General features: G+C 53.9%; 1 protein-coding gene across 5 annotated transcripts; it reads left to right on the plus strand.

The window, feature by feature from the left end:
- Positions 1-73: 73 nt before the first annotated feature.
- Positions 74-22,390, plus strand: SLC48A1 (solute carrier family 48 member 1). 5 transcript variants are annotated; one of them, XM_009003206.5, is made up of 4 exons: positions 74-255; positions 1,202-1,329; positions 19,794-19,961; positions 20,902-22,390. In XM_009003206.5, exons 1-4 carry the CDS (start codon positions 188-190, stop codon positions 21,036-21,038), a joined length of 501 nt encoding a protein of 166 aa, XP_009001454.1. In that variant the 5' UTR covers positions 74-187; the 3' UTR covers positions 21,039-22,390. The 5 variants fall into 5 exon arrangements, with proteins under 5 accessions (XP_009001454.1, XP_078194305.1, XP_035111048.1 ...); XM_078338179.1 differs by lacking the exon at positions 74-255 and adding an exon at positions 334-612; XM_035255155.3 differs by lacking the exons at positions 74-255; positions 1,202-1,329 and adding exons at positions 16,349-16,505; positions 18,659-18,707.
- The last annotated feature ends 175 nt before the right edge of the window (positions 22,391-22,565 follow it).

Consider the following 22,565-nt stretch of genomic DNA (forward strand, 5'->3'; position numbering starts at 1 on the left):
CCGCCCCTTCCCCTCCCCCGGACTGGAGCGGGGAGGAGGCGCCCCGCCTCACCGTGTGGGGAGCGTAGGGGGCGGGGAGTCTGCACCTCGGAATAGTGGAGTGGACACCTGCCCGGGCCCCGAGCGTCCTCAGGGGCAGGAGCGGCCCCGAGGTGTGTGCGGGGGCGGCGGGGGCCGCGCGTCGGGGATGGGGCGTGAGTGGCCGCCACGTGGCCGGGAGGAGAAACGCAAACACGGAAGCCGGGGAAGGGGCGGGTGAGTCACGGCGGCCCCGCCCGGGAGGGAAATCCGGGCTGGGGCCGCTTCCCGGCCGGGGCGTCTGCCTCCGGTTTCGATTCGGGGTCTCCGGCCGCCCGGGGGAGGGACGAGGCGGCCTTCCTGCGGGGAATCCACAGTTGCGTTCCCAGACCCGCGCCCCCCGGCCCCCGGCCCCAGCACACACAGGACGGGAGCAGTTGAGGAAACTGAGGCTGGAGAGGAAGGACCGCTCTCCAGAACGGATTGGGGCGGGATTCGCGGCCCTGAGAGGAGACTGGGGTTGTGGCAGAGCTTCCAGGGGAGCAGGAGGTGTTCCAGGACCACACCCCCCACCGCGCGCTCCCTGGTGGCCGGGTAGGTTGAGGCAGAGACCGGGATTCTAGCGTCCTGCTAAGCAGATTCGCTACCGAGGCCCCACGCTTCCCTGGGCCTCAGTTTCCACCACTGTGCAAATGGCCCAGGGCCGGCCTCTTCGCCCCACTCCTGAGAGGGTGGAGAGACAGTGGCCGGGGACAGAGGCTCGCTCGGCGCCCCGTGATTGCTCAGGACGAAAATGAGGATTTGGAAGGAAGCCCACGCCCCGCAGGACTTTTGCCCCTTCTCTTCCCTTTTCCCTTTGCTGTTAAGGGTGCCCATACTGGGAAGAATTTTCTCTAAAAAGCCTATACCCCTGATTCTGGGATGCCAAGCCCCCATCCTCCACCAATGATTATTTTCTTGGAAGTTCGGAGAGGAATTTTAATTGTGGTTAAAATATCAATTTTAATGTATATGTGTATACAAAATGTTTCCCAGAAACTTACTAAAACGTAGGCTCCGTCCCCAATTCATATTCAATCCTGTTGGCATGAAATGGAAAATCTGTATTTTGAACAAACATCCCAGGTCATTCGCTGTGTCCACACGTTAAGAAACGCTGGTGGAGTTTTAAATGCCTTTCCAGGGAAGGAGGGAAGCCGGAGAATGAATCTTACCTCAGACCCAAATCCATTCAACCGAGTTCTGGTAATCTGGAAGAAGGAAGAACGGCCTGGAAACTGGAGGGAAAGGTTAACGAATTGGGAGTCACAGGTACGCAGGAGGAAGAGCTGCAGGGATGGAGTTGTGCGTTTCAGGTTGCTGGGGCCAGTGGCCTGGACTAGGAGTTATTGCGGGAAGGCTTCCTGAGACTGACAGTAGGGTCAGAAAGGGATCCCCTCTTTCTTATTCTTGCTGCCGTTACTCTGGGCAGGTAGAAAAGTTGCTGAGGGGTGAGGCAGGACACTTGTACACCTGTAGACATTTCGGCAGAGCCACAAAAGCTAATTACGTGTGGGCCCTGTGAGGCAGGTACTTCTGTTATCCCCACTTTACAGGTGGGGAAACTGAGGCTCGGGGATATTAGGTAACTTGCCAAAGTCACACAGCTAGTAATTGGTAGAGCTGGGGCATGAACCCAAGTTGTCTAGCTCCATGTACTCCCGGTGCTGTACCGGATGCACCTCTGATGCATTCTGTTTGTTCTAAGATAGACTAGACTGCCTAGGAGGGGTTACTCAGAAAAGGGAGTATGTTTGTTAGAGGTGTGGGGGGGCCTCAGAGAGCCAAGGAACCAAAGAAAGTCGTGCAAATCAGTGAAAATGAGTGTCCCAAAGCCACTCCCCCAACTGTGTTCCCCTTCCGCACTACTCCTGCCTTTCTTTTTTCCATCTCTTTCTCATTCCCCGTCTCTGGGGAGACTGAGAATGGGGCCTGGGGTGATTACCTATTGGCTCCTAGGTCATCTCTGGAGAGACGGTAGGGATTAGATCTTCCACTTCCATTGCTAGCTCATCCTCTCTCTAACAGGCAAGGCCCCCAGCCTGCCATGAAGGCAGATGACGGGGCAGGCTTTTCAGGATCCTGAATTGGGACTGGCCAGTAGAATTACTGCTCAGCAGATATTTGATCAAAGCTGAGGCCTAGAAGGGGCAGCAGACTGGGAGCGTGTCTGGGGAACGCATCCAAACGAGATGGTGAGTCATCTTGGAGACAATCACGCTGTGTCCTGGTACCGCCTCCACCCTCCTCTAGCTGCCATTAAATGCCTGGCAGGTGCATTAGGACAGATGAATAATAATAACAATAGTCAACATGTTCCAGGTCCTGTCCTTGATTCTTTATATATATATATTCACTGATTTAATTGTCACAATAACCCTATGAGACAGGGTTGTTATTATCGTTATCCCATTTTACAGACGTAACCTCTTTACAAAGAGGTTAGGTGACTTGCCCAAGGTTCCACACTGGGAAGTGGTAGGGCCGTGAGTGACGCGGCCCAGGTGCCGTCTACCTGTGTGCTTTACCACTCTGCAGTCCTGCCTCTGAAACCTACCCACAGCCGGGATAAAGGAGGAAGAACTCACATCCATAGTCATTTGCCCACACCTTGGTACAGATGGTGGAAACTGACCAGCAGGCCCCCTTGATACACTCTACTCAGACAACGAGCTCCTGCCAGAGCGTGGACTTCTTGAACCCTCCTCCATTCCCTCCAAGGAGGTGGCAGAGGCCCCCATGGATAGCTGAGGAGGGTGGGAGGGTGAAGGGGGCTTCTTGGACCAGGCTTTGACTGGGCTTGATTTTCCCCACCTCGGCCTCTTTGCTGAGCTCTGCACAAGGTAAGCCCATGGTTTCTAGGATCTTCACAGGAACCTCATATTCTGTGTCCAAAACTCCCTTCCTGCCCCAGGGGGCCCTTCCTCCTGCCCTGCCCCTCAGCTCCCTGTTCCCAGAGCTCCACCACTGCCTAAGCAGGGAGGCTGATACCCCCCATTCCTCCTCCTCCCACATCCAGCCAGCATACTTGGATTGATTCAGCCCAGGAAGCGTCTCTTTGTTGTGCCCTACTCCCACTGCAACTGTTCTAGCCCGATAATGGTGTCTTCAGTGTTTGCTACATGCAGAACACTGTGTTGGTCACTTTCTCTTTGTATCCTCAGAGCAATTCGTACTTGCGAGTGAGGAAACTGAGTCACAGGGAGACAAAGTAACTTGCCCAGGGTCACACAGTTAAGTAGGACAGCCAGACTCAGGCAGTCTAACCGCAGAGCCCATATGCTTAAACCCCACTGGTTCTTAAACGCACTGCTCCTGCCCCTGAGCACTGTGCTCAACCTTGCCTCGCTCAGTCCTTACTATGCAGTGCCACAAGAATCTCCAGGGAATCTTTAATTCATTCAACAACATTTACTGTAGGTGCCGGGAACTTTGCTATAAACTGGAGAGCTGAAACTCAGCAGCAGACACGGTCCCAAAGCTTCAGGGCCCTGGGACAGTGTCTGTCTGGGGACCACACCCCACACCACGCACTCTCTGGTGGCCGGGTAGATTGAGGCAGAGACTGGGGGTTCCAGCGCCCTACTAAGCAGGCTCACTACTGAGGCCCCACGCTTCCCTGGGCCTCAGTTTCCACCACTGTGCAAATGGCCCAGAGTGGGCCTCTTCGCCCTACTCCTGAGAGGGTGGAGAGACAGTAGCCTTCCCAGAGCCTAGTGGAATTATCTTTTATCTCTCCAACACACTAATCTGATTGGCTCTCCCTCCCCAGCACAGTGTCTGGCATAAAGCTGATGCTTCATGATTACAGGAGGAAATGAACAGGACAGTGGGTAGCCAGCTGGTGCCTACTATGGGCCTGCAGCCTCAGCAAGGTGGAAGGGAGAGGAGCTGGTTTCCCAGTTCATTTTCAAAGCCATTCATTCCATCTCTCTCCCTCCTTGCTGCTTTCTTGTCTCCTACTCATTTCTCCTCTACCCTGTGCTGCCAACTTTGTTCACAAGGCTCACCCCATGACTTCTGAGGGGGATTGGTGGGATGGAGAGAGGGTGGGTGGAGGAAATTTTCACTAATTGGCCTCCCATGGGACTGCAGAAATGGCCAGCTTGGAAGCCAATAGGGAGATAAAGCAGTAGGGGATATAAGGGCTGTGCCAGGACCCTGCCTGCGCCCAGCCCTCCCACAGCACCCCTAGGAGTCGACCTTGGCTATGGTTGGTCAACAGTGGGAAGAGATTGAGCAGCGGGCCAGGTGTCCTCCTCTGGACTCCACCTCCAGGCTCTGCATGGTTTAAGGCCCTCTGACTCTTGCCCAGGCTCCAGCCCCCAAGGGCGGTTCCAGTTCAGTTCCTCCATCTCCTCCCTGCCCATTCCTGGGGTGGCGGGGGAGGTAGGGGCAGGGAGCTGGAACGTTGATGGGCACCAAGCCAAACCTTCCTAGGACTAACAGGTCACAACCAGTCACTCATGAGCCGCTTATGAAAGTGATGGGAGGGAGAGAGTGTGGGCAAGCTGGGGCTCACAGTCAGGGCTGGGACCTGCATGAAGCTGCAGAGGCAAAAGCAGGAGCCCCGCACTTTCCTGGAGGCACATTCCTCTGGCTGTGCTCAAGCTACCCGTGCATGGCAGAGACAAGGAAACAGGCGTCAAACAGACCTGTGGTGGCGATGCTGGGGTGGAGGGCAGGGACAGGATGGGAGAAGCCAGAAGATCAGGAGAAGACAGGCAGGGCTGGAGATGCCCCTGGAGGGAAGGGCAGTGGCCTGCCTCCTGGCAAATTTGCTGTTACATGAATGTACAGAAATGAGTAACTGCTTCACCCCCCAAACTTCTGCTTCTCCAGGTGTGTGTATGCTTGTGTGTGGGGTGTGTGTGTGTGTCCTGTGTGGCTCCCAGGAGACACTTCATGTGACCTTGAGTGATGAGTGTTCCACAATGCCTGCCCCATTCCAGTTGTGGCCACTTTCCCTAAGAGTCACTTTTCTCCCCACCCCTGCATTCTGTTCTGGGGCTGAACACCCACACTACCTACTGCCCCCCACCTCTCCCCTCTTTCCAACTTTCCCAAAACCCTTGGCTTAAGTGCTCCCATCTTCCAACTCATCCTGGACCCAAGGCCTCTGTTCAGGACTCAAACCCTGTGCCCACTTTGTCCTTTCGTTTCAGAGTCTTGGCAGGTGTGACTGCAGGAGCCTGAGAGAGGGGTCCTAGCAGGGCCCTGGCCCCTGCTCAGGAGATGCCCACTTCTGTCTCCCAGGCGCAGTCAGTCAGGCTGGGTCCAGAGCACTGGCTGGGGCAGGGGGAGGATGTGGGTAACCAGGAGAGCAGGCCAGGGCTGAGGTCCCCTTCCCAGCATCCGAGCAGGGCCATCCCACCCCAAATCCCACTCTGGAAGTGCCTGGGTCAGAGAGGAAACCAAAGAGGCCAGAGTTTTCCTGGTATCAGATCTACAGCCTATTTCCTCCCTCCAGAGAGAACCTGGTGAGAAATTAGGGGAGGGCAAAAAGATAGGGGTTTGCAGAGAGAAAGAGGAAAATGGGGTTCAGAGAGGGAAACAGAAAAGTGGGAGTCCAGAGAAGGAGACAGAAGTAAGAGGAAGTCTGCAGTTGGGCCTGAGAGAGAGCACAGACCCCCCCTCAGGCCTCTCAGGAATAGGGAGGCAGCCCCACTTTTCTGCCTTCCCACCCCAGTCTCAGCCCCTCCTGCTCTTTGCCTCTGGTGGAAGTGGGGAGCCTGCTCCACTTAACCACACTGCAGGACTGGCCCAAGTCCTGACTTAATCTCCCCAACTGGACAGTGGGGAGATTCAGTTCTCCCCAGGCCCAGCCTCCTCGAGTGTCAGCTGAGGGTGCCTGCTGGGCCCTGGGGGCCAGGCAAAGTGGCAGCTTCTGGCCTGTCGCTGCCCCCGAGTCTGGCTCTGCACCCGCCTCAGGGCCTAGCCTGTGTCAGGCTTCCCCATGCAGAGCCTCAATTCCGTGCCACTTGCCTGGCACTCACCACACTGAAATCAAAGCATTGCTCCGTCCTCGGGGAGAATGTGAGCGGCCAGAGGGTGAGAGCCGCTCCGCTGTGCTCAAGGACGCTTGCCTGGCATGGTCAGTGCCTCGTACACAGAAGGCCCTCAGGAGACGTGTCCTGCGTTAATAATAAACAGGTGTCCCCCGCTCCTGCCATGGCTCTTTCTCACCTCCCTCTCAGCTTCCCCAGATCTGTCTTTCCCTCCTGGGGCCCGTCCACCCAGTTCTTGACCAAGAACTCCCATTCCTCACGCTGTCTTAGTCCATCTCTTGTCCATTTCTTCCTCCTCCAGGGTGTCATGATATGTGGCCACTTGAGTCTCTCTAGGGTGCCATTCATGGGCCCCTGGGTCTGGACTAAGCACAGGTGACAACCTTTATTATTTTATTTTATTTTATTTTTGTGAGGCAGAGTCTCACTCTGTCGCCAGACTGGAGTGCAGTGTTGAGATCCTAGCTCACGGCAACCTCCGCCTCCTGGGTTCAAGCAGTTACCCTGCCTCAGCCTCCCAAGTAGCTGGGACTATAGGCATGTGCCACTACATCCAGCTAATTTTTTGTATTTTGTAGAGATGGGATTTCACCATGTTGGCCAGGATGGTCTCCATCTACTGACCTTGTGATCCACCCTCCTCGGCCACCCAACCTGCTGGGATTACAGGTGTGAACCACTGGGCCTGGCAGACAACCTTATTTCTAGTCTTTTACTTCGCCCAGTGCACATGTAGCTGGACTAGAGGGCGACCCACATGCACCAATGAAGGCTCCATGGTGACTTTCTCATTCATTAAAGCTAGTTCTCAAACTCAAATCTAAAGGGCAAATATTGATGAACCCCTCTGCCAGGCTTTTCCCTCGGGGAAGAGCTAATGCCCTCCCCTCCTGCCCTCAAGCCGTATTCTTCTCTCACTCCTCACAGTGCTGCAACCTGCCTTTCTCCAGCCTCTGGCAGCTTCCAAGGAGTCAAGGAAGTCAATCAGCCCCATTTGCCTCCATGCCCAAGTCTCTGTGGAGGTGAACTATAGCCTTTATCCACCCCACCCTCCCCATCCAGCAACGGCTCCCTCAGAAAAAGGAGAAAGAGAACCAGAGCAGGTACCTGTGATGCAGGGTGCTGGAGAACACCAGGAGACAGCGGCAGGCCTGGGCCCAGCTCCCTCACGCTGCTCTCCCCAGGCAGCTGTGACTGTGATCCCCTCCCCTTCCCCGACCCCCCAGGCCACCTGCCTCTGATGCTTTTTTAGCTCCTGAGCTCAAAGACCTGCTGTTTCCGTTCAACATCTCCCTTGTCATCCTGCCCTTCTCACAGACCTCTGTCAGTGGGCAGGCAGAGGAAGTGAGGTCTCAGCGAGGAGCCAGACTGAGCAGTTTCACTCTAGCCCTGAGAATTCAGGAGAACCCCTTCTAAAGGGGCAGAAGGCAGCCCTAACCCTGGGGAGCAGCATTTGGGGGGCCAAGGTGACCCCTGGATTTGAGTCCTTCCTGCAACCTCAAAGCTAGAATGCATGGTGATGGGGCCAGCTCCTCCCTGGAGCCAGCCACCTGCTGCGGCTGTCTAGGACAGCCCTTTCTGCTCTGTGGTGTATAAGCCCGACCTCAGGAGGAAGGCCGAGCTGCAGGACGTGGGCCTGGGTGGGGTAGGATGGGGAAAGGAAAGGAATCTACCTCCGTGTCAGGCACAGCCTTCGGTTGCCAGAGCCAGGGTCCTCAGCTGTGAACTCCACAAGGGCTGGGGGTGGGCAAGGGGACCACAGAAGTCCTGGGGAGAATCTTGTGGAACTCACTACCTGTGTACACAAGCTACCAGCCCGACCTGCAAAGCTGTCTGAAGGCACAAGGTTGGGGAAGGCTGCCCCCTAGAGCCAGGATCAAAGAATTCTTTATGGACATTGGGCCGTGCTTTTCTTTGTGTGTCGAATGAATATTTATCGAGTTCCTGCCTGGGCGCCCGGTAGTATCCTAGGCACTGGCAATACAGAAGTGATGAAGGCAGGCACAGAGTGAGTAGCTATCACAGTGTGCCCTGTGCCGAGGGGCCTTCTGGGATGTGGAACTTTTTGTGGTCAAACCGGAAAAGTCCCTGGTAAATCCCCCTGAGATAAGCCCCTGCCTTCCTGGAGACTATATTCCAATGGAGACAGCAGGAGCAGGGTCGGGAAGGATAAATACAATTTCTCGTCATGGTAAGTGCTGTGTGGGAAACAAAACAGAGCAAGGAACCCTCTGAGAAGGTTTTTTTTTTTTTTTTTAAAGGGAGCCTTGCTTTGTCACCAAGGCTGGAGTGCAGTGTTGACAAAGCAGGACTCCTGCCCTCCGCACAGACCTCCAGGCTGTCAGTGGGCAGGCAGAGGAAATGAGGTCTCAGCGAGGAGCCTCCGCCTCCCAGGTTCAAGCAATTCTCCTGCCTCAGCCTCTGGAGTAGCTGGGATTACAGGCACGCGCCACCACACACGGCTAATTTTTGTGTTTTTAGTAGAGATGGGGTTTTACCATGTTGGCCCAGCTGGTCTTGAACTCCTGACCTCAGGTGATCCACCCACCTTGGCCTCCCAAAGTGCTGGGATTATAGGGGTGAGCCACGGCACCCAGCCGTAGAGGTAACATTTGAGACTTGAATGATGAGAGATCAATCTTATAAACACTCAGAGAAGAGTTTTCCAGGCATGAAGCATAAAAAACCTGGAACAGGAACAAGTGTGGCACGTTTGAGAAACAGTACGAAGGCCAATATGTCTGAAGTGAAATGAGCAAGGGTGAGTAAGGCTGGTTGGAGTTGGCAAAACCCTGATCAAACTTTGGAAGCTATTGTAGGGATTGAAGCAGGGAGTACCATATTCTGGTTGTTATTTTTATCTATTTATTTTTTAAAATTTTTTCTTCTTGAGACGGACTCTCATTCGGTCGTCCAGGCTGGAGTGCAGTGGTGTGATCTTGGCTTGCTGCAACCTCCACTTCCCAAGTTCAAGTGATTCTCCTGCCTCAGCCTCCTGAGTAGCTGGGATTACAGGCATGTGCCACCACACCTGGCTAATTTTTGTATTTTTAGTAGAGATGGGTTTTCACCATGTTGGCTAGGCTGGCCTCGAGCTCCTGACCTTAAGTGATTCACCCACCTTGGCCTCCCAAAGTGCTGTGATTACAGCCGTGACCCACTGCACCCACCCATTGTTATTATTTTTAAAAGATTGCTCCAGCTTCTGGGTGGAGAGTAGATTAGAGGGGAAAGAATAAACAGAGGAGGACCAGTTAGGAGGCTGCTATAGGTAGGCAGCTGTGGCGATGATGGTGGCTGGACTAGGGTGGCAGAGGGAATGGAGAGAGAGGACAGGGCAAATCCAACTGTATTTCATAATGAATTTGATGTAGGAGTGAAGAACAGGGAGGACTCAGAGATAACACCTAGGTTTGGATCTTAGCCACAGTAAACAAGGACATGCCCCAGGGACATCAGAGGTCTCTCTGCATGGGGATTAAGAAGAGAGGAGGAAGCCCTGACATGTCCAATAAATTCAATCATCCGGAAGATGGCTCAGTAGGTGTATCCCTGATCTAGCATTGTGGGAGAAGATATGTTCGGAATGTGCATTTTTCGGGGAGTGAGAAAGGAATGTCAGCAGGCGGGATGTCTGCAGATGGGGAGTTAGAAATCTGTCTTAGTATTGGCGGGACCCAGTTCAAAAGAGACTTCAGAGGGATTGATGGTTTAGACGACCATCAGTGGAATGAAGGATGATGTCTGAGGATAACAGCTGAGCTGTAACAAAGCCACTGAGATTTCTCGCTCATGTTGTATAGTCCAGTGAGGGTCCAGGGGCCTGGGGTAGCTCTGCTCCATTTGTTCATTCAAGGCTCTAGGTTCTTTACATTATGTAGTATTGCTACATATGGCCTCTAAAATCATCACAGAATGGGAAGAGGGAATGCAGAGTGGATGGGAGATTTTTTAATGGGTTCGGCCTAGAAATTGCACACATTGCTTCTGCCTTCATTCCGTTGTTCAGAAATTGATCCCATGACATCCGCTTAACTACGAGAAGCTGGGAAATGTAGTTCAGATTCGGGAGGTCCTGTGCCCAGAAAGAGACACATCAATGTTGGCCTGTGTTGCCAATTCTCTAGTAGTTTCTGCCACAGGCAGGAAGAATGGCTGTGCATCTTGCAGAGGTCGAAGTGGTGGCCGTCCTGGACTGCGGTGGGAGTGTGCTCTCTGAGGGTGCCTTGACGGAGGCTGATATGAGAAGATGTGTGTGTGTGGTGCACAGCCGTGTGCTTTGTGGCTCAGCAATCATTCCGTTCTCTCGCATTCTCAAGGTCTCTCACTGGATAAGATCTTAATTCCTTTGTTCCTTGTCACCAAAATAACCTTGTGAATGTTTTATCCTCTACTCTTTTCCCCCATCAAATCTAACTGGATATGACCGTCTAATCTTCCTAAGACTTGGCTTATGTCATGCAATCCCTATTCAGTAATAACAGTATCAGCAACAGCAGCAGTGCCTTGTTGAACTACTATGTTCAGCACTTCCACTGTAGCATCTCAATGTATCTCAACCTTTAACAAGCCTGTGATGTATGAGCGTCACTCCCTGTGTACAGAGGGCGCAGCAGGAGTCCTGAGAGGTTCTAGCTGTTTAACACAGCAGCCACTAGTCATGTGCAGCTATTTAAATTAATTTAAATTAAATGCATTAAACTAATTTAAATTAAATACAATTAAAAATTCAGTTCTGCCATCACACTAGTCACATATCAAGTATTCGATAGCCACCTGTGATTAGTGGCCACATTTGTGGAGGGTGCAGATATGGACTATTTTCTTCCAGGCAGAAAGCGGATTGGATTGGACCGCTGTGCATTAGGGGCACTTGCCCAGGGTCACAGCAAAAGGTGAAGCCAGGCCTCTTCATTGATTCCACAGTTTTAAAAATGTTGAAGCCTGGCCTTAGCCTTCTACAGCCTGGGCCAGTACGGCTGTTACATAATTATTTCTCTTTCTTTTCTTGCACAATCTCACTTTCCAGCACAGCAAGCTTGCTCACTGCTCTCCCATACTCCTAATGTCCACTCACAATATTTGTGCTCTCCTCCTCCGTCTGCTCAGCTAATGAATTCTCCCCTGACCTTTGGGTTCAGAGAGCTGAAATAGCTCTTGAAGCAGTTTCGTCTCTTCCAATCTCACTGCTTCCACCCGAACCGACTCTGAAGCCTCTCATCATCTCTTGCCATGGCAACCTTCTGCTGCTACTAATTGTACTTCCTGACGTTTATTGAGAACCTCCCATGTGCTAGGCACCCTTCCAAGCAGTCCTCATCACACTTGGAAGCAGGTGTTACTGCAGTCTCCATTTTAAAGCACCGTGCAGTGAAGCTTGTCCAGCTCCTCTCTCCGCTTCTAGTCTTTCACTGGTGGTTCTCCTTCACTCTATGACTCTTGCCATAGTTCTAAAACACAGAATTCTGTAACTTCTCTCCCCAGCCCCGGTGGGGGGCGGTGGGAGGGGGGGAACAGCCTTCTTAACAGAGTATGCAAGGCCCTTTATGTTCAGAACCTTTCCAATCTCCAAACCCACTACTCTACCTTCAAACTTGACATTCCAGACACAAACGACCTACAGTTTCCCAAAGCCGCCAGGCTGTTTCTTCCCTCTGGGCCATCACACATGCCTGGAATGTCGTCCATCCCGGCCAGCTCTGAAGCCATCCATGGCAATGCACTCCCGACCACCGACCACCAGGCTTGCTCCCTCCTCCACAGGAAGGGCACTTACTCCCCACGAGCAGCTCCTAAAGGGGGGCCGATGCTGAGCTCACAACCTTAACATCACTTCTCATTAAAATACACACTCCATGGCCGGGCGTGGTGGCTCACGCCTGTAATCCTAGCACTTTGGGAGGCTGAGGTGGGTGGATCATGAGGTCAAGAGATTGAGACCATCCTGGTCAACATGGTGAAACCCCATCTCTACTAAAAATACAAAAATCAGCTGGGCGTGGTGGCGCGTGCCTGTGATCCCAGCTACTCAGGAGGCTGAGGCAGGAGGTTGCGGTGAGCCGAGATCGCGCCATTGCACTCCAGTCTGGGTAACAAGAGCAAAGCTCCATCTTAAAAAAAAAAAAAAAAAATACTCCAAGATTCAAAATTTAATAGGCAGGGGTGGGGTTGGGTTTTTTTTTAATTTTTAAAGGAAGTTCCGAGATTATTCTAGAGTGACGTAAATGTGCTTAACACTGGTTTACCTCCCTTGTTTGGCAGTTCGGCACAACTGTCTAGATTCCTTGTGTGTCATTGCTTTTGTTCTTATTTTATTCTCACCTTCATTCACTCACGCTCATCTATTCAACAGACATTTATTAACTGCTTACTATATGCCAGACACTCTTTTAGGTGTTGGTGTGAACAAAACTGGCACTGTCCCTGCTCATGAAGTTTATGTTCCAGAGGGGGTGTGGTGGGTGGGATAATGGCCCCCAAAGATGTCCACAACCTCATCCCAGCACCGGTGAATATGTCACCTTCCACGGCAAAGGGATTTATTTTGCTGACATGATGAAGTCCAGGATCTTGAGATGGGAGGTGATCCTGGACTATCCCCTCAATCACGGGGGTCCTTACAAGGGAAAAGCAGGAAGAAGGAGTTAAGGCACATGGGTGGCCTTGCTCTAGAAGCTGGAAAAGGCGGCTGGGCATGGTGGCTCACGCCTGTAATCCCAGCACTTTGGGAGGCCGAGGTGGGCAGATCACCTGAGGTCAGAAGTTTGAGACCAGCCTGGCCAACATGGCAAAACGCTGTCATTACTAAAAATACAAAAATTAGACGGACGTGTGGTGGAAGCCTGCAATCCCAACTTCTCAGGAGACTGAGGCAGGAGAACTGCCAGATCCCAGGAGGCAGAGATTGCAGTGAGCTGAGATCACACCACTGCACTCCAGCCTGGGTGAGAGTGACACTTCAACTCAAAACAAAGAAGCTGAAAAAGGAAACGAAACCGATTTTCCCCTAGGGCCTTCAGAAGCAGCGCAGCCCTGATGTCCCATTGACTTTAGCCCCGCGAGACCATTATTTGGACTCCTGACCTACAAAACTGTGAAATAATAAGTGTGTGTTGTTTTAAGTCAGTACATTTGTGGTAATTTGTTACAACAGCAAACGTAGTGCAAGCGGTGCTGGTTATGTTTTGTGGAGGTTTGCGATGTTTTGTGTGCTTGTGGCAGAGCCTTGTGACTGTGCTGGGATTTTTCCTTCCAGCTCCCGGCTAGAAGCTGGGCTCACATGGGAGCTCAGTGCACTCCTGCTACACATCTGTCTCTACCTTAGAATGGTATGACTCTGAGGGTCAGGATGATGTTCCAAAAGGGCTTGGGAGGATGAGGCTGGTGAGGATAAAAGGAAAGGGGATGTCAGTTGCAGTGGCTCAGGCCTGTAATTCCAGCACTTTGGGAGGCCAAGGTGGGAAGATAGCTTGAGGCCAGGAATTGGAGACTAGCCTGGGCAGCATAGTGAGACCCCATCTCTACAAAAAATAAATAACAAAAAACATTAGCCACACCTGGTGGCACACACCTGGCCACGTGGAAGGCTGAGGAGAGAGCATTGCTAAAGTCCAGGTGTTGGAGGATGCAGAGCTATGATGGCGGCACTATACTCCAACGTCGGCAACAGTGAGACCCTAAAAGAAAGGCCAAACGCAGTGGCTCACGCGTGTAATCCCTGCACTTTGGGAGGCCAAGGCAGGCGGATTGCCTGAGGTCAGGAGTTTGAGACCAGTCTGGCCAACATGGTGAAACCCAGTCTCTACTAAAAATACAAAAAATTAGCCAGGCTTCGTGGCATTGCCTGTAATCCCAGCTACTTGGGAGGGTGAGGCAGGGGAATTGTTTGAACCAGGTAAGGAGATCACCTGAGGTCAGGAGCTCGAGACCAGTCTGACCAACATGCTGAAACCCCGTCTCTAAAAAATAAAATATTTAAAAAAATTTAAAAGGAAAACCAAAAAAAGTTTTACACATTAATTTTTAACAAGAAATTTAAATTTAAACGAGAATACGAGTTTTGTTCAGAAGTAAAGATTCTTCATCCCCGCGGCTGGCTTGTATAAACGCATATTCCCAGGCCCTTCCGAGGCCCAACTCTAGTGACAGGCGGGTGTGGGGAGGAGCCCAGGAATCCGCCTTTTTAACAGGCGTCCCCCAAACGGCGCGGCGGCTTCGCTAAGCGGCGGTGGCGTCTGCGGTTCCGGGCACGGGCGGCCTCCGGCCGGGGAGGGCGCTGTGCCGGCGGCGCGGGGGGCGGGCCGGGGGCGGAGCTCGGGGCGCGGGGCGCGGGGCTCCGGCGGCTCCGGCTGGCGGCTCCGGGTCCTGCACCTGTGACTCGGCCGGCTCGGCGCTGCGGCCCCATGGCCCCGTCCCGGCTGCAGCTCGGCCTCCGCGCCGCCTACTCCGGCGTCAGCTCCGTGGCCGGCTTCTCCATCTTCCTCGTCTGGACCGTGGTCTACAGACAGCCGGGGACCGCGGCCATGGGCGGACTCGCAGGTACCCCGGGCGCGGGGCGGCGCGGGGCGGGCGTTGGCAGCGGCTCCAGGGCGCTCCTCGCGAGCGGCGCTTCCCCGGGGAGCGGGTGGGGTGTTGACGCGAAAATGACGGTCGGCGGCCGAGGCCCCGCGCGGGCCGGGCTCCTGGGCATTCCCGGGTGCCTGCGGGACCCGATGCCCGCCCGGGCGCCACAGACCCGGCGCGTTGCCTGTCGCCCCCCGACAGTGTCCCCTCCGCGCACCCGCGGCGCGGGCCCCCTCCTTCCCCAAACACGCGCACACGCGCGCGCAGATCCCTGCCCCGCCGGGCGGAGAAGGAAGCAGTGGGAAAGGACGGGGGCTGGGGTGGCTGGGGAAGCCCGTCGCCTCCTTCCACTGCGGACCCCATCCCCGGGGAGCCCTCTGCTGAGACCCACCGGGAGGAGCGCGCTGGGATCTCACAGAAACTGGACATTCTCTTTCCACCCACGTCCGTTCCTATTTGCCACCCGTCTTCTGCGGCTCCTCAGCCAAGATCTGCCAAACCCCGCAGCCCAGCCGCCCCTTCTGTGCCTCAGGGAGGGAAGGGGAAGCCTCGGCGCGGTGATAGAGGCTCTGGGCTGCCCAGTGCTCCCTGCTGTGCACCTTTGGGCACGCAGTTTAACCTCTCTGTGCCATAGAATTGGTATGAAGATGAAAAATATTCTATTTTCTAACATTTTTAAATGCTTTATATGTGTCAGGTACTATGTTAAGCAACCTGCTTCCCTTATTTCATTTAATTCTTACGTTATTCTCATGAAGTAGGCGTTATTATTGTGTCCATTTTACAGACAAGGAAACTGAGGCCTGAAGTTAAATAAATTGCTTACCCAAGATTACACAGCTAAATGAAATAATATGTGTGGGAAAGGACTTTGGGAAGAAAATACGTGTAAGGATAATACTTTTACACATGATGATCATATTCCATTACTAAAATCCTCTGCCAAGAGAACTCTAAATGGAATAACTAAAAATAACTAATTTACTCACTGCCCCCAGGCTTGCTGAGAGCCATCCCAGGGTAGAGTCGCAGCATGAGGCAGGGTTTCTTCCTTAGAAGACGGGCATACATAGCACCACCCTACACAATGACAGCAAAGTGCTGGGTCACTGAGAAGGAGGGTAGGCACCCTGGCTGGGGTGTTCCCTGCCTGCCCAGCTGCCTCACCACCTGTGGGCTCCTGAGGACAACTGGCCCGTCTCCCTGCCACTTTTTTGTTTCCTACTGGCCCTGTTGCTTTCCCCTCTGGAAGGCGGTGTCACAGCCCTACCCATTGACTTGCGAAGACCCAAGGCGAGAGATGGGATGAGGAGGGAGGGCCGGCCCTGGGATCCCAGCTGGGTGTGTTGATTCTGGCCTGGTGGAAGTGGATGTGAGCCCTACCTGGCCGTTTGACCCCCTCCTGGGCAAGTTTCCTCATCTATTAGGAGAGGGAGGAGATGTCCCTGAATGACGTCTGATTTCCCTCCAGATCTGAAATCTTGCAGTTCTGCGTACTCCCTGAATCTTCCATCTCCAGCTGCCTACTGGAGGACTGGAAAAGGCCTTCCTTACACTCCAGGGAGTTGCCTGGGGTTTCCTGTCGACCCACCTCTGCCCTCTCTCCCTCCCCACAGGCTTCCCTAGGCCTCTGAGGCAGGCCAGCTGTGGAGCTGCTTTCAGAGAGAGGCGCTAGGGCCACAGCCAGCTGGAGTAGAGTCCTGGCATCTCCCTGATGGTCTGATCTTTGACAGTGGCCGTGGAAGAGCCAAAACTGCTTGGTAGTGGTGGTGGATGATGGTGGCAGGGAGAGTTGCCAAGCCTGGGCCCCCCACCTTCCCCACCATGAGTGGGTTCCCAGAGGGTCTGTGGCCAGTCAGCCTTCTTCCTCTTTTGGCGGTAAAGTATCAGCAGATTTACTAACTTGTGAGCACCCTACTCCTGACTCAGCATTTTGTAGCTCAGAATCTGCTGAGTCACCCAGAGTGTTCCTTCTCCCCTGGGTTGGACCAGGCAAGGACTGATTTGGCATGCCAGTTTCTGAAGCAGGGTCATGGAGCCCCCCTGGGTCTGGTGCACAGAGTGTTCATGGGTGGGACACCCTCTCCTATCCTGATGGGTATCCTGGAAGAAGTGGCTTTGGAGAAAGGCAGTGGCTGAAGCAAGGCTGGTTTTCCTGGGGAGGTGGGCAGGCGTGGGTTGGATCTACCTGGTCTGACTTCGCTGTGGGAACCTTGGGGTAACACATAGACTCTTGCTCTAGGTTTAGTAGACCAAGGAAAGAGAAAAGTTGCTCCAGGAGTCTAAACAGTTCTATATTTTCCCCCTTGAGCTGTGAGCAAGAGCCCTGGGGCCCCAGGACTGCCTTCCTCCTAGGCAGGAGCAGAGGGCCTGACCTCGGCCCAGTGTTCCTCTTGTCTGCGTTTACCCTGTAGGATCTCCCGATGTCTCCTGTCTCCTCACCTCCAGCACAGCCACTGGGGTTGCTTTCACCGCCCTACCCTGTGCCTTCCTTGCCCTTAGCTTTCTTATCAGCTGTGAGCCCAGAGGCCGAGCAAGGGCTCTGCTCCTTGGAACAGGTGGGGTGGAACAGTGGTGTGGTCTGGTGGGCTTCTGACCAGGTGGAGTTGGACCTGTTCGTTCCACCCTGAGTTTTGCAAAACAGGCTTCCTAGAAACCCCAAATATGCTAGGGAAGGGTACCAGGGAGGGACATTGCCTCCTGCCTGATGTGTGGAAGGGGACCAGTGAGGGGGCTCTACCTCCTTCAGTGACCCCTTTGGGTAGGGCTAGTGGACAGCTCCCTTCCCAGGAGGGTGGTGGGAGCTAGGGCGGGTGGGATCAGGCCTGCCTCCAAAGTTGGTGTGTGTTTATCTGGAGGGGAGGCCTCTGTGCAGGTTCTGGAGCAGGGCTGAGGAAAGGTGAGAGGTGGGTAAAGTATGCCTGCTTATTAACAGACAACAGGGCCTGAAATAGCCCAATGCCTGTCTTCCTCTCCCTCCTGCCCTTAGCCCTCTTTGGTATGTGCGTGTATATGGCGGTGGGAGTTTTGGGGAACCACTCGATCGTGATCAGTGGACTAAGATGGCATCTTCATGGGCCCCTATTTCAGCATTTCCTAACCCAAAAACTGCTGAGTCACAGAGGATTTGTTCTGACCTTATTTTTCTCCTAGGCTGGCTTCTAGAATCTTTGAGTAGGAAAGGATCTTAGAGCTCAACTTCCCCAACCCCTCTGTGGCACGAGGAGACATGGCAGGCAGACCTGTTTCAGACAGGTGCCCATCACACTATTCCTTGAGTGTGCTCAGTGACAGCAAGCCTTGTTCCCAGGGCCCTTTAAGAAACCAAACAGCTCCCTCAAATGAAAACGGGATGCCTGTGAGGAGTGGGAGGGACTTCTGGGGAAGGTGGCTGGTATAAAATCCAGATCTTGTAGGATGTTAAGAGGAAGCTGTGGGATGATTGTCCTGTCCACCTCAGACCGGCTCCAGCATCCAGACTAGGGCCACCCTGATGTCAATGGGAGGGGGACCCAGGCGCCCAACCCCTGAAGAAGAGTGGAGGTGGGCAGGGGCACAGCTGGGAGAGTGTTGGGGGATCAAACAGTGGCAGGGGCTGGGGGAAGCTTCGGGCTTGGTAGGCCTCCGCCCTCACTAGGGTGGAACCCTGGGTCCACCCATTTTTAGATGTGGAAATACCAAGGCCTTGGGACACAGCAGTGCCAAGCTCCCATTTTCTTTGCTTGAAGTCTCATGGATTTTTGTTCCTCACTGGACTGCCTGGGGACAGCCGAACTGGGACAGCCTCTGAGCTGGACTAGCTTCCTCTTGCCTTTTTTCCCCCTTTAAAAAAGTCATGAAATATTTTAGACATATAAAAAAGGATGGACGGTTTAACAAATACCCTCATACTCATCACCCAGCCTAAGAAAACAGCATAGATCAAATAGTATACATTCCCCACCCAGCCGAAGAAACAAAATAGCATAGATTCCCACGAAGCGCTTCCCTGCCCCACCACCCCAACTTCCCTTCCTTGTCTCCATTGCCAGAGAGAACCACTTTCCCCAACCAGATGCTTCTCCTTCCTGTGCACATTTGGTAAGTACTCTGCATGGCGTGTGTGCAGCCGCCTTTTGGAAAGGCCTCCCAACTCCTCGGATGCAGCGGCCTGAGTGGCCCACACCCTGTAGCTCAGGCAGCTGCAAGCCTGCCTCTTCCCTCATTCCTCCCTTGCCGGGACCCACTGCCCTGCCCGGAACCTTGCCAATGGAGTTGATATTTGTTCCACTCTTTGGGCTGCACCAGCAGGCACTGCCTGGCACAGAGGGTTGTTTTGTATTGTATTGTATTGTATCGGCCGGGTAGCAGCTGGCATCCTAGGGGAAGTGCCCACCCAGGCACAGAGGCCAAGCCCAGGAAAAGTTGGGGCAGGCAGGGGGACGGAGGGGGTGGCGTGCTGTTTGCCACAAAATGGAGGGAGTGGCATGAGGTCTGGCCAAGAACAAGAAGGCCACTCAGGGGCTGGGTGGCCCTGGGGTCTTCATGACTGTATCTCCCCGTCCTGCAAGACTATCTCAGGCAGTTTGGAAAGAGCCCTGCTGCCCAAGAGCTCGGCTGCAGGCCTTGTGGCTGGGTGGGGGAGGAGCATGGGGCAGGAGCGATGGCTTCCCTGCTCTGTGGCTCTCAGGGTAGACTGGCAAGTCCCCAGAAAGCAGGCTGGGCTGTAAAGGCTCAAACTTTCTGGTTCTCAGGATCCCTTTATTCTTTTGAAAAGTAGTGAAACTCCACACAAATTTTATGTATGTGAGTTATAGCTCTTGATATATACCATATTAGAAGTTAAAATGGAACATTTTCAGCATTTTAAAGTAATACTAAAATAACATGAATTAACATTTTTGTGAGAGATACTCATGTTTGTCAAAACAAACAAAAAAATGAGAGAGAAGGGTAGAGTTTTATATTTCTGCAGATCCCTCTAATGTTGGGCTAACTAGCAGGCAGCTCAGTCTCTTACCTGCTTCTGATACCACAGCCACCAGGAAAACTCCATTCTAGGAGGGGGTGAGTGACTAGACCATATTCTTGGAATACCTGCTCTTCTTATGCAAATAGGCCTGGCCTAGTGGACCTACAGGGCCCTGGAGCACCTGGGGGACAGGCCCTGATGTGTCTCTTCTGCAGGGGTGCTGGCGCTGTGGGTCCTGGTGATGCACGTGATGTACATGCAGGATTACTGGAGGACCTGGCTCAAGGGGCTGCGCGGCTTCTTCTTCGTGGGTGTCCTCTTCTCGGCTGTCTCCATTGCTGCCTTCTGCACCTTCCTCGTGCTGGCCATCACCCGGCACCAGAGTGAGGACGGGTTCCAGGGAAAGAGGGCATGGGATGGACAGCGGGGGGGGATTTTAGCAGCAGACCCTGGGATTCCCATATTGGTTCCACAGGTTATTTCCAAAGGGACTGGGTAGATCAATTAACCTCCCTCAGCTCAGGTTTTGTTACGGTTCAAGTGGGGAACACGAGTCCCTACCTCCCAAGCTGGGTGGGTTCAGGAACCTGATGTGATGTCTTGAGCCGTGCATAGCCCATGCAAGCACTTGTGATATTGGTACCCGTCAGTCTCTGCCCTGCTCCGGGATGGGAGCGCCCTCTGGTGGCTGTGGCAGGAAGTAACCAGAGCCCGTTCTGGAGTCTGATGCCAAAGCAGGTTGGACGTGTCCTGGAGTACTTGTCACAAAAGCAGAGTGGATGATACAGACCTGTGATTGGCCAGCCCTGCCCTTCCCTAATCCCCATGGCCTCCTGCCTGAAAAGCCTAGAGTGCTCTAAACCGGTCCCCAACCCCCAGGCCATGGAACAGTAGTGGTCCGTGGCCTGTTAGGAGCCAGGCCGCACAGCAGATGAGGGGTGAGCAACCCTTAGCACTGGAGCTCTGCCTCTTGTCAGGTCAGCAGCAGGTATTAGATTCTCTATGGTGAACTTGGCGTGCAAGGGATCTAGATTGTGTGCTCCTGATGATGTCATGTCTGATCTAAGGTGAAACAGTTTCATTCCAAAACCATCCCCTCTGATTTTTCATGGAAAAATTGTGTTCTATGAAACCAGTCCCTGTTGCCAAGAAGGTTGAGGACTGCAGCTCTAAGCCTTTATTACACCGTCTTTCTGTAGGGTCGGTTCAGCTGCCGGGAGCTTGTGGGGATGTTGAGTGGGGAGGGTGGCCCTGGCCTTGCAGCTGGTACAGGGGCCGAGGGCAGGGCCTGCTCAAGTCACTGTCGGTGCTTCTTCCCTGCAGGCCTCACAGACCCCACCAGCTACTACCTCTCCAGCGTCTGGAGCTTCATTTCCTTCAAGTGGGCCTTCCTGCTCAGCCTACATGCCCACCGCTACCGGGCCGACTTCGCCGACATCAGCATCCTCAGCGACTTCTGACCCAGGGGGTGAGGGCTCTGCACCCTGGGGGCCTTAGGACCTGGACTCAGCCTCTGAGACGTTGGGAAGGGCTACTCCCACCCTCTAGGGGCCCCAGAACTGTGGCAGAAAATACACAGCAGGACCAACGTGGTCTTCCAGGAAGCTGTCCCCCCCACCCCCTTTGGGGGAGACCTGGGTGTGGGAGAGAGGGGATCCTGCCATGTTGCTCCTCATCGGCCTGGACAGAAGGCAGCTCTAGACCTTTTCAAATGGATCTGTTTTCTTTTTTTTGAGATGGAGTCTCACTCTGCCATCCAGGCTGGAGTGCAGCAGTGCACTCTCAGCATCTCGGCTCACTGCAACCTCCGCCTTCCGGGTTCAAGCAGTTCTCCTGTCTCAGCCTCCCGAGTAGTGGGATTACAAGCACCCACCACTATGCCTGGCTACATTTTGTATTTTTAGTAGAGATGGGGTTTCGCCATGTTGGCCAGGCTGGCCTTGAACTCCTGACCTCAGGTGATCCACCTGCCTCAGCCTCCCAGAGTGCTGGGATTATAGGCGTGAGCCACTGTGCCCGGCCTGGATCTATTTTCTTAGCAGGCAGTGAGGAATCTTTGTAGGTAAGTCCAGGGCAACAAAATCAAGAGGTCAAGGGGTAGGGCCATGAGGCCTGGACCTATGCTGCAGGCAGGGGCTTTCGTCCCTGCTGCCCTAGGCACTCTCTCCCCAAGGCAAGGGTGGGGACCTGGGGAGGTCAGGTCAGGAATCTCTAGCAGAGACCACTCAAGCCCCCATCCCAGCACTGCTCCGAGCTGGTCTCCCATGAGTGTGCTAGAGCCAGATAGCCATGGCCCCCACACCTCTCTCACTCACACACACAGGCATCCACACACCCCAGAGAAGGACTTCTCAAATGAGGCCAGACTCAGGGTCACAGGGAATGTGCTCCTACCCCTGGAAGGGCTTTGGGGAAGGGGGCAACATGGTAGAGGCTAGAAGGAGCCCCCAAACCTGTGCCCATGCCCCTCCAGCCCCACGTTTCCACTCAGCCTTCTCAGAGTACCCTCACTGCACCCAGACCACCGGCCAGGAGCCCTTTCCCACTCCAGCCCCTCCACTGCCCTTCAACTAGAGCTTTCACCTTTTTACATCTCTCTTATGAAGGACACAAATCTGCTTTTCTGCCCATACACTGGCCCAAGGGCTGACCTCACTCAGGAGGGAAGGGGCAGTTGTCACAAGGATGATTTGATGTTAGGCTGCCATTTTGCACGGTCTCCCCCTTCCCACCTGATGTGTCCTGCCCCTCAGCTCTTTGCCTTATCTGTGTCACTGTCACTTTAGCAAAAATACAGCGGCCATTTGTATCAGACAGCCTCTGGTGGTTACTTGTGAGGTGGGAATCTTGCGGGGACAGGTGGACTTCAGGAGGACTGGGCAGGGAGGGAGTGATAGTGGCAGTTCTCTGGCTACCTGATTAGGCCATTTCCCTGGTTAAATTGTGCCCTGGAGGGCAGGGGACAGGGTCAGTGTCTCTGGGGCCAG

This window comes from Callithrix jacchus, chromosome 9, assembly GCF_049354715.1.
Source record: "Callithrix jacchus isolate 240 chromosome 9, calJac240_pri, whole genome shotgun sequence".
Lineage (NCBI taxonomy): Eukaryota > Metazoa > Chordata > Mammalia > Primates > Cebidae > Callithrix > Callithrix jacchus.